The 12,330-nt window shown below is 42.8% G+C and overlaps 1 protein-coding gene across 4 annotated transcripts in view; it reads right to left on the reverse strand.

Annotated features, from left to right (window-relative positions):
* The window catches only part of Rbm33 (RNA binding motif protein 33), a 102,261-nt gene that overhangs the window by 12,769 nt on the left and 77,162 nt on the right, over positions 1 to 12,330 (reverse strand). For all 4 annotated transcript variants that reach the window (XM_075955660.1, XM_075955659.1, XM_075955662.1 and 1 more), the window contains one exon: positions 11,572 to 12,231. In XM_075955660.1, coding sequence (XP_075811775.1) covers positions 11,572 to 12,231 — 660 coding nt within the window. The remainder of the gene's footprint in view (positions 1 to 11,571; positions 12,232 to 12,330) is intronic.

Consider the following 12,330-nt stretch of genomic DNA (forward strand, 5'->3'; position numbering starts at 1 on the left):
CAGTTAACATACGGAACACAAAGCCACCGACATCACAAAGAAAAGATACCAAGACCCCTATTAAAGAACATCTCTCAGAAACATACACATGAACAAACAAAGCACCTTCAAGATATTAGCTGTCAGAAAAAGCACCTCAAACTATGGCCGAGTATAATTTAAGTCTTTAATAACTAGTGAACCATAACATGATCCACCTGAGGACAGCTAGGCCCACCTGAGGGGCACTACAGTCTACTCCTTCCCCCCAGAGAGGACAGGCAGGTCATTTAAAACATTTTACCATGGAAATTCTTCAGTATGTATAAAAAGAGATAGTCCAATCACTTCTTAAATATTATAGAATGTAAGCATCTCCTTCTATGGCTCAGGCTGGCCTGAAACCTTGTGGTGATCCTCCTATGTCAGCCTTCCACTGCTAAGCTTATATACCTCTCAACTAGACTGTTCTAATTAAGTCATCATAATGCTGTACTTTAACTTTTTATGAAACTCATTCTAAGCACTCAAGGCTTAAATAGAAACAATCTATTTCCTTTTTTTAAAAGATTTATTTATTTATTTATTATGTATACAACATTCTGTCTCAATGTATGCCCGCACGCCAGAGGAGGGCGCCAGATCTCAGTACAGATGGTTGTCAGCCACCATGTGGTTGCTGGGAATTGAACTCAGGACCTTCGGAAGAGCAGCCAGTTCTCTTAACCTCTGAGCCATCTCTCCAGCCCCCTATTTCCTTTTGAAAAAAAGAAAAGAAGCCGGGTGGTGGTGGCGCATGCCTTTAATCCCAGCACTCGGGAGGCAGAGGCAGGCGGATCTCTGGGAGTTCAAGGCCAGCCTGGTCTACAAGAGCTAGTTCCAGGAAAGGCTCCAAAGCTACAGAGAAACCCTGTCTCGAAAAACCAAAAAAATAAATAAATAAAAATAAAAATAAAAAAAAGAAAAGAAAAAAAACTTAAAGAAACATTTTTTTTTCCCAATTGAGAGAACAAATACTATATTTGTCCAAAGAAAAGCTGATTTTTTTTTTTTTACTCTGGATTACCACTAGAAAATGATCACTGGGTATGCTAATAGACCATGTTCAGGAACACATTTCTATATCCATAGTAATGCAGAGAGACAAGTCAAACTAAATCGACCCTACATTGGCCTGTACAATCAGTTCCAGCACTGAAAAGAGAACTGTAATTATTAGTCTGAAGTTACACACGGTTTAAAATACTTCAAATATTTTGAAGGTACTGCTTCAAATAGGCATCTCAGAAATCTGCTGCTGAGATGTAAGCAAGCCAGTGTCCTCGAGTGATGGCAGATTACATTCCAATGCAGAAGCAAGTCTTCAGGACGAGCAGTCTCCTAGGCATCATGGGGCATGCTGTGACTTCTGGCACAACAGTTTCTCTAAAGCAGATAAGGGGAAGAAGGTGTGCCCATGTAGAAACATACTGCTGAATTGCTCTAAAATGATTGCCTTTTAATGAATACAATAAAAATGTCTCTTTAGACTAGTATTTGGTTTTTAAAATACCCATCTGAATTAAGTAAGCCCAGGGAATACTTTTTATCAGCTTAATCTTACCAAAAAATGAGGTTTGTGGCCATCAACATTAGCAGGACAAATTTATTTATAACAAATGGCTTAAATGTACAGATAAAAATGCTTACTGATACTGTCAGAGCTTCTTGCAATTTGACAGATCAAATCTTATTTTTATTCTTCAAAGCCCATGAAGAGGCGGTATCGCTGAGTTGCATTCACTAGCAGGCAAATTGATTAATCCCTCTCCATAGAACCTCAGCCCTTGATTATACCTATCAGGCATTAAGCAGCATTATTCTGGAGTGACAACACTTGACAAATTCCCCAATCATTTTCCTCAGCCTTTGTGGCCCTGCTAGCTTGTATTAACCCTGATGAAAAATTAATTTTCCTTATCTTCTTCTAAACCCCAAAATCCAAATCCACCAAACTGGCAACTCTTTCTGTAAAGGTATTATAAAAACCTCTAAAAGATTAATTGCATGTCTTCAGGTGACATTAAATTAATTTCTGTCCTCATGACAGACATTTGATACTCAGCACTGAAAGGACAGATAACATTGTCAGGACACACAGAAGGACAGTGGCGTGGTGTCCCAGGGCAGCCTCTTATGAATTCTCCTCCTGATAAGGCCACACTTCACTGTCACCAGCAATGTAGATGATGATGCAGCCACAGCCCTGTCACACAGGTTTCTATTAAGGACAACAATACAAGCCTATCCCAGCAATCTCTGGGAGGCTTGTTCAGAACAGCACAATAAATGATATGCAAGCTATGTGAAGTTTCCAAGCACAAATATGTGTAGAATTCTATTTTCTCTCTATAGACTGCTGGACTACAGGAGAGACAGGGCAGAAACAAGCCAACCCTAACCTCCTTGCCCCAGGTGCTGTGTGGGGTGTTAGAACATCTTACATTTGCAGTCTGTCCCACCCCCTCCCAGCCCTCCCACCCCCCCCCACCCCCGTCTTCAGGCATGCTTACAAACCAGCAAGCAAGCACACTGGGGACAGAAATCTGGAATATTTCTTCAGGTAATGGGTCCAGAGGGCAACTACAAACCAAATCTGAAAGGCCAAAGCCACTTGACTAGCCACATCTAACTACTGAACTTCACTTCGTGAGGGGCGTGAATGTGTCCCACTCTACCATATGAGAGCCTGGCAGTTATTTGTAAGTGCTTACCCATGTAATAATCTTCCATTCTGAGACTAGGTATGTATGAAGAAAGCTTTAAAGAGAAGAATTAGCTTGTCTTTAAAGGAAATCAAAACCAAAAAACACCACCAAAGCCTTGAACTTCTGAGGAGAAACAAGGTCCAGGGGCAGCTGGCACAAACTTAGCAGGTGAAAATGAAAATGTACCAGAAGTAAGGCTCTGCTCTGTACAATACCGAGGCTGCTCAGGCAGTGGGGCTGTAAGCTGGTTTTTTCAGAGGTGAGGCTGCAGGGGCCTTCCCAGTACAACCCTGTTACCTGCTGCCCACCCATGTCAACAACCATCTCCCCGGAACTCTATCCATGGTCCTGTCCTTTATACCTGCAAAGACTACGGTCCCAGTCAATTCTACCTCGACCTTTACCTCCCTCCACCTGAGCCACCTATACTGCCATACTGCCTACAAAGCTAGCTTCTCCAGAACCAGACAGGGCAGAGCCGTGTCCCCAAAATAACAATTTCAAACTAGCAAATGTGACAGATTGACTACTTCAAAGTTCCAAACAGAAGGCTGACAAGATGGTTCTGTGGGTAGGGGTGTATGATGCCAAGCCTGATGACCTAAATTCTATGCCTGAGAACCACATGATGGAAAGAGCCAACTCCCACAAGTCTTCTGACCTTCACATGTAAACCGTGGCACAACCTATCACCAGAATAAATAATTACGAGCATTTTTAAAGCTCAAAAGTAGCAAACAGACCTTACAATGCAATCCTATTCTGCAAACCAAATGAAAAAGGGATTTGGGGGGAAAAGCAGAAGGTGGCTGAAAGGATTAACAGTAAAGATCAATGTTATCCTGGACCCTGCCCGTTTTGCTCATTTCCTGGTATTACCGACAAGGCTAGGGAACAACTGCCCTGCTCATTCTCAGACACCGGAGAGATACTGTGTCCACTTCACTTCTGCTCTGAAACAAGAAATCCAACTATGCAGAAAGTTTTAGTTTCATATTAAGTTTCTTAAGTATTTTTAATATCCTTTATACTGGCTGGTTTTATGTGTCAACTTAACACAAGTTAGAGCCTCAGCTGAGGAAATGGAGCTCTCCTTGAGATCCAGCAATAAAGCATTTTCTCATTTAGTGATCAATGTGGTACCATCTTGGGATGGTGGTCCTAGATTCTATAAAAAGGTAGACTAAGCAAGCAAGCCAGTAAGCAGGACCCCTCCATGGCCTCTGCATCAGCTATGGCTTCCGGGATCCTGCCCTATTTGAGTTCCTGTCCTGACTTCCTCCAGTGATGAACAGCAACGCTGAAGTTTTCCTCCCCAACTTGACTTTCGGTCGTGGTGTTTCGTTGTAGCAATGGAAACCTTACTTAAGACACCCTTGAAACTGTCCTTGGTTCTAGTGACAAATATGGAACAGAAGGCAGACAGCCCTTCAAGAAGGAGCAGTGGTCAGGGGCTGGAGCTAGAGCTCTAAAGGATGGGAAGCTCTGGGTGGCAGGCAGGGCAGAGCACATGGAGCAGCATCGGCAGAACCCACAACAGCAAGTCCTGAGCAATATAGAGGCTTGAGACATGGCGTCTCTAGACAACAAGAAAGGGTGTGGCAAATTCTACATCAGCCTTTGGCCATGGAGAGGTGTTTAACTCTCTGTCAGACTGGTACTTCCCAAAGTGACAAAGATTTGAGGGATAAAATGAACATTTCTGTTCATCTCAACCCTAATACTCAGGTGATTAGTTATGTCTTATATCGTCTTGTATATAATGTTTAAAATAGAACTCAACCCCAAATCTGCCAGTTTTATATTTTTCTAGTTTTTTCCCCCTAAGCCAGCAAAACAGAGTGAGAACATCAGCTCACCAGAACTTTCAAGTGGCTCTCACTGCTCTATAAATTAAGACCCAAACAGCTTATGCAAGGCCCATCTCCAAACTCACTCACTCTCTGTACTCAACCCAGTGTCCTTCCTTCAGCTAGAAACTGCCACAGTTACACATACCCCACCCTCCCCACACATACCTAGAAGACTCACTCCTTTACCCTGCTTTCTTCTCCACTCAGAAGCCATTTCTTCGGGTCTCCCTGTTATGTTACTCATCCCACTTCCCCACTTCACTTCTGCTTATGATGTGGGATTCTCCTCTGTATGCTGTTAATATGTTTTACAACCATTGGTTAATAAAAGAATCTGCTTTGTCCTATAGCAGGGCAGAATATAGTCAGGCTGGAAGAGATATAACGAGAAAGTAGATGGAGTCAGACAGACACCAAACAGAACCTTACAGGTAGGCCACAACCATGTGACAATACACAAATTAATAGGAAAGGGTTAATTTAAGATGTAAGAGCTAGCCAGAAATATGCATAAGCTAATAGGCCAAACAGTATTACAACTACTACAGTTTTCAGTGTAATTATTTTGAGTCTGGGTGGCCAGGAAACGAACAAGCAGCCTCCGATAACATGCTTATACCTACTGTTACACACAGGGTCCACAGAGTGCTCAGCTCACTGTAAAGCTCCACAAAGGCAGGCCTAGTGCTGTGACAACAGAGACCACAGCTGCTCTGCTGACACCATTACCACATACTTCCTCCCTGAGTAACTGGGGAAGCCAGAAGGCCTCACCAATACACACAAACACCAGAATCCAATAACCTTCCCACAAAAGGTAAGTCCCAAACAGCCTTTCCTACCATCAGGTGTCCTGTCTCCTGGCTAGTACACAGGGGCATGTCTTGGCGAGTCCCTTGAGGTACTGAATTTAAACATGCTAAGTGAGAGAGGTGTGAACTTTTAATCCTGACACTTGGAAGGCAGAGGCAGGTGGATCTGAGTTTGAGGGAAGCCTGGTCTACAAAGTGAGTTCCAGGACAGCCAGGACTACACAGAGAAACCCTGTCTTGAAAAACCAAAACAAACAAACCTTAAATATATTCAATTTCTCTTTTGAATACAAAACAACCATAACAAAATGTAGTAAAAAAATATACATGCATATCTATACATTGCCTGCTAATACTCTTTCAAGAAATATGCACCCTCAGCAAAACCCAGCAGGTACAGCAGTGCCTAGTTCTCTTTGCAACCCCCAGAGGAAGGCACAGATATGCATTAAGGGCAATGATGTACTAATCCCTGAAGGTCATGATCTTACATGACCTCCAAAGGCCATGGTTAAAGGTATGCTTTGTTCCCAATCTGTGGTGTTTCTGGAAAGTGCCCTAGTTATATGGTACTTCTCTCTCCAAACATAATGAGGCTATCTTGGGTGTAGAGAATACTGTGGCATAGTAGGAAGAACCACTAAAAGCAAAGCAACACAGCGGTAGCCAGGTCAATACGATGGTAATGGAGGAGGTGGTCATAAGAGTCTTTTCTGACATTCCTGTCTTGACTACTTCCTGCTCTCCGACAGCTGCAAGTCATCTTGGGAATGCTAGAGATACAAAACATAGAAGGTTCCACAAAGTGGAACCCATGATGCATCTTCCATCTATCATTGTCTATGATAGAGTGGGACTTAGTAGTGATACAACTATTCGGGGGTCACTCATATCACTGTAAGTTCCTTTCCCCCTATGCTCTGTAAACTCACTGGTTCATCAAGCTGAACTTTGATCTGCCATTGGGATCCATGGGACAAATATGTCTCCCCAGGAAATTAATGCAGTATTAATGCAAGAGCTCATGAGATTTTAGGGACCTCTGCTCTTTTCTTTGTCTGCCTCTCTATCCAGCTGCTGGGAGACAGCCAGGCCTTCTCTGCCATGATGTGTCAAACAGCCTTGAAGAGGTGGAGCTTGGAGAAACTGTGGACCAAAACCTCTGACCTGGTGAGACAAGATAAACATCTTCCTCCTTCAAACCTCACCTTATCACAGCAATGGAAAGCTGATGATCACAGTAGCCTCTGGCACCTGTGCTCCAAGGAACTGAAGCCTTATAAAGATAGGACCTACCCCAGAGCCATACAGAAAAAGGCCAAGACACGTCAGACAAGCTTGAGTACAGCAAGTAGGCATATGTTTAGAGAACAATGGAGAGTTCTCAATGGACACAGAAGCCAGCAGAAAGAGGCTCTTTCTGGCCAATCAGGACTAGATCTAGCATCAAAGTAATAACAGCAGTGACAGTTCATTGAAAAAAATCAAAGCCCACACCTTATTTGATGTTAGATTTAAAAAAAAGTAAATGAGGGTGAAGACAAGGCTTAGAGTATGACAGCTGAGAAATAAACAAGGCATGCTGGAATCGGCCACAGCACTGCTGGCTGGTGGGGAGAAGCCAGAAGTGGAGCTCCTTCCCAACTACAACTTACAGAAACAACCAGGGGAGGCCAGCTACAGGAAAGACTTGGGAAACATTAGCTGACCCAAGTCACCAAAGCTAAGCTCAGCAATATAGGCTAAGTCTGCACAGTTACACCAAGGATAGGCTACTTTCTGTAAGCAGCCCACCAAACATAAACAACCTCAAACTTATCAGGAGGAAGCATAAGCCACAAAATCACTGGTTTTGCCCTTTAAAATGCCAACAACAAGGAACACAAGGGTCAAGGGACTGCTTAAGATTAAAAGACCAGAAACCAAACATGTGATTCTGGGTGAAAACCCAGGTGAGGCTGATGTACGATAGTATGCAGCTGTAGTCTCTAGTATCTCTGGCCCAAGTCAACACACTCTGCCTCCAACCTTCTCATAAACCATCTGAGGAAGACAAAGTGATCAATGATGAATGGACATTAAAAGACAACTTATGCTGGAGAGGTTGTGGAGTAAAGGGAACACTCCTGCAATGCTGGTGGGAGTGCAAGCTGGTACAGCCCCTTTGGATGTCAGTATGGTGATTTCTCAGAAAATTAGGAAAACAACCTTCATCAAGACCCAATCATACCACTTTTGGGTATATACCCAAAGGATGCTCAATCGTGCCACAAGGACCGGTGCTCAACTATGTTCATAACAGCTTTGTTTGTCATAGCCAGAACCTGGAAACAACCTAAATACCCCTCGACCGAAGAATGGATAAGGAAAATGTGGTACATTTATACAATGAAGTACTACACAGCAGAAAAAATTGACACCTTAAATTTTGCAGGCAAATAGATGGAGCTAGAAAACATCATTTTGAGTGAGGTAACCCAGACACAGAAAGACAATTATCACATGTACTCACTCATAGGTGGTTTTTAAACATAAAGCAAAGAAAAACCAGTCCATAAATCACAATCCCAGAGAACCTAGACAGTAATGAGGACCCTAAAACATACATAAATCTAACCTACATAGGAAGAAGAAAAAGACAAGATCTCCTGTGTAAATTGGGAGCATGGGGACCTTGGGAGAGGGTTGAAGGGGAGGGGAAAGGCAGGGAGGGTAGCAGAGAAAAATGTAGAGCTCAGTTAAAAAAAAAAGACAAAGAGGCAGAGTGGGGTGAGGTGGGGGAGCAAACGTAGTGAGATATAAGCACTTGGTGAAAGCAGTAAAGAGGCAAGGCCTCAGAACTTCTTTCACTGAAAGTGTAACAAAACAAAGTTCTTCCATGGCCCACAAAGAGAGGGACCCATGCACTGCCTCTCTACTTCTAAAGGAAGCCTAGTAATGACAATAAGGATGGGGAAAGAGATGGACAAATTCACCCAATTTTCCAACGCAAGCACCCACAGGACAACTGGGACCTTCCAAAAGAAGTATTCTGACATCCTTTAAACATAATACAAAAGAGCCATAGCCAAACAGCAGGCTGTCCTGCTGGGGTCCTGCATTTCTCCCATTTCTCTATGTGCCCATAGAACCAACAACTGTTTTCTTTATTTACTGCCAAATTTCTAAAATTTTCATAAACTGGGTCAGGATAAAATCTGCCTGCTTTCCTGATACTAAACAGTTCTTTCTTTCTTCAACTAAAGGATGGTGTTGCAATGTTTACTGAGCAATGACCATAGCCTAAAGAATGCACTTCATTCTCGTCCAACCTCTCATTTAATGATAGGCAAAGTAGGTCAATTAATCCAAGTCACTGAGGTCACTCAGAGATGAACTGGATGCCATCTCCCACGAACCAGATGAGGCTGTGGGGCTTTTCCCCAAACATACACTTATTTTAATTGTTTGTTTCTGTGCTTAATAAGAAAGAACGATTGATGACTCCAGCAGTTCATAGTATATAAACTTTTTATATTTTCTACCTTAGCTTTAATAATTAAACAGGCCAAGACTCAGAATTAAAAACAGCTTATGTCTGGACCTACTGCTTTGTTGTGTGGCACCAGGTGGGTCACATAATCTCCCTGAGACTCAGTTTACTTCCCTGTGAAATGAGAATGCCACTCTGCCTGCCTCATGGACTGTGGGCATGCTCAACCCTGGACAAACAGTAGACACTACAAATGCCAGCAAGAAGCACAGACCTCTTCAGGGCCTCGTGAACCATCTCCATCTGCCAGCACTTTTCTTTTAGAACTCCTCCCAGCATCCAGATTAAGCCCATTCATAGGTAGGAAATTCAGATTAAGAAGGAAAAAAAAAAAGATTGTTTTGTGTGACAGAAGCAGTCGAGATAGGCAACTACCCAAACATGGATTTTCTGCACACAAAGCTGGAAAACTTCTATGTGTCACAGTGTCACACAAGAAAGTTAGCTTGACCCTAGAGAAGGAGCGCTTCAAGCTCTGTGCCATGATGTAAGTTTCAGAGCAGCCAATGCCAGATACAATGCCAACGACAAGCCCTGTACAAAATGGACCATTTTCCTTCAACCATCAAAAACTACACAAGAAACAGTATCAAAAAATCATTCTTATAAAATCTTTAGGAATGTTTCCTGCCACCACAATGCAATAGTTTTAATAAAGAAGACCCAAATAGTTTCAATAAAGATGACTGACGTACAACAACTAGAAACTGCCTTAGGATAAATGGAAACAGGTTTTAAAGGTAACGTAATTAAAGAAAAGACAGGCCTAGAACTTACTGTCTTAAGCCCAGGTCTCCATCTTTAACAAAATACAGTTTAAAAAAAAATCCTAAGAAAGCCAGGTATGGTGGCTTTAATTTGAGCATCTGGTGGCACAGGCAAGAATATCATGAAAGATACATCTGTATCTATACATGTATAATATATGTGTGTGTGTGTGAATATATGTACAGATGTATGTGTATTTCAGTATATATATTTCATTGTTGAAGATTAACATACTTATATCATTTCCCCCTTCCCTTTGCTGCTTCCAAACCCTCCCTTGTAGTACCCCTAACTCGCTGTATTTCAAATTCATGGTCTCTTTTTCTTTAGTTCAGTGTTTCTCGATCTTCCCAGTGTTGCGACCCTTTAGTATAGTTCCTCATGTTGTGATGACTCCCAACCATAAAATTATTTTTGTTGCTTCTTCATAACCATAATTTTGCTACTGTTATGAATCGTAATGTATCTGTCTGTGTTTTCTTTTAGTCTTAGGCTACCCCTATGAAAACGTTGGGACCCACAGGTCGAGAACCTACTGTTTTAGTTTTTGTGTGTTTTCCTAAATAAATAACTGCAATTTGCTCAGCCTGTATAATGTTACTTATATTTTTTAGGGATGGCCATTGGAGAACATTTTTTTTTATTTTATGTCAGAAATGAGCACAGGCTTCCTTAGAGCTACCTCTTTTATTGTTGTTCAACCTAGAATTTATGTAATTAAATCTAAAGTGTCTAGTAGTGTCTCCTTTCTGGTGCCATTCTCTAGCCAGGGTATGGGCTCCATGATCAGAACTGCTCAATATTGTCTCTGCTTGCCTGTGCTTATGCTCCGCCTCTAAGAATCTTGTTAGGAGTCTGCACAGAGCCAGGTGTAACAATTGGGCTACCTGGGAGTGTGGGGAAGACAAGCTTGTAACGTGGCACCTGTCTTAGTTAAGTTTTCTATAGCTGTGAAGAGACACTGTGACCACAGGAAGGCACTTATTGTGGTGACTCACTTACTGTTCTGGTTTAGTCTGTTATCCTCATGGTGGGAAGCAAGGCAGCATTCAGGTAGACATAGTGCTAGAGAAGGAGCCGGGTTTTTTTAAATTATTATTATTATTCCCCTTTTGGTTTTTCGAGACAGGATTTCTCTGTAGCTTTGGAGCCTGTCCTGGAACTCACTCTGTAGACCAGGCTGTCCTTGAACTCAGAGATCCTCCTGCCTCTGCCTCCCCAGTGCTGGGATTAAAAGCGTGTGCTACAGCATATATGAGACCTCAGAGCGTGCCCCCACAGTAACATGTTTCCTTTGACAAGGCCTTGCCTTCTCCATCAACGCCACACCTCCTCATAGCACCACTTCCTTTGGGTGATTGCAGGCATGCACCACATATCCTGCTTGAAATGACATGGTAAGGTGACATGTTTTCAAAGTAGGATTTCTCTTCAAAATATAACAGGGAAAAGGGTCTTGAGCACAGGTTTAATAATAGTCCATGCTGTTTGAAAGTGGATGCCTTCCCCTCTGACCACACACGCTCAGTGACCCCAAAGCTATAAACAACTATCATGTGTATAGGAAATTTTACTTCTATGACAAACTTGAAGTTCAAGTTTGTTGGATTATGAGAAATCTGTTTAGTACACTGTTATTTACAAAAGAAACTAAAACTCAGAAAGGTGTAGCTGCAGGACATCACAATGGCTGTTCACTATGCTCAAGACAGCTGAGATAACAGACCCAGACAGAGGCAGATTTTGCATGACATACCAACCTTGAGGTTTGGCTAATCTACATGACTCTACCAAAGGCCAAACTCAATTCTTTTGTGGAGACTAAAACTCTCTAAGGCAAACAAATTTACAGTGAAATGCATAAAATTTTGTCAACTTACCCCTCCAGACAACTTAATCACCCTGACCTTGGAGCTGACATGTGGCCCATCTCCACCACCTCCACTGTTGGCCCTGTGCATGACAGTCCTCTTCACCCCTGGCTTGGTGTCCTGAGGCCGGCCCTGGAGGGACGTCACTCTGGCTGCCTGTGGGGAGTGGGGGGCCTCCTCCATGTCCATAGGCTTGACTTGGAGGACTTTGTGTGGCAGCTGTCGAAGATGTTTCAGTGGTCTCACATGCTGTCCTTGATGCTGCATGTTAGCACCAGGCGGGACAAAGTTTACTGCCTTGGGCTGAACATTAGCAATGGTAGCATCTTGGTTTTTAACAAGAAGTCTGGTTTTCACATTCTGCCTGCACTGTGTCCCTGGAAAAGGCAACAGTGGGTTACCATTTGTGGGTGATGGCGTAGCTGCCAGCTCCTCTTGCTCTGCAGGGTTCTGTGGACCATAGATCTGTTGTTGTTGCTGCTGCTGCTGCTGTTGCTGCTGCTGCTGCTGCTGCTGCTGCTGTGCAAGTCTTTCCAGTAACTCCTTCTTTCTGGCACCAGCCTGCTGCTGCCTTCGTAACTCCTTCTGTTTCAGGATTTCTTCTCTCAGGCGTTTCTGCTCCTCTATCTTTAAACGATATAGCCTTGTCTCCTCATCTTCATCAGGGAACTGAAATGGAAAACAAGGTTCACTTTGCTTTATAGGGCAGGATGGCCATTTCAAACAAATGAATTTCCCCTAAACCTTTCAATTCATTATTTGAAAGAA

Source organism: Microtus pennsylvanicus, chromosome 21, assembly GCF_037038515.1.
Source record: "Microtus pennsylvanicus isolate mMicPen1 chromosome 21, mMicPen1.hap1, whole genome shotgun sequence".
In the NCBI taxonomy this organism is placed as follows: Eukaryota; Metazoa; Chordata; class Mammalia; order Rodentia; family Cricetidae; genus Microtus; species Microtus pennsylvanicus.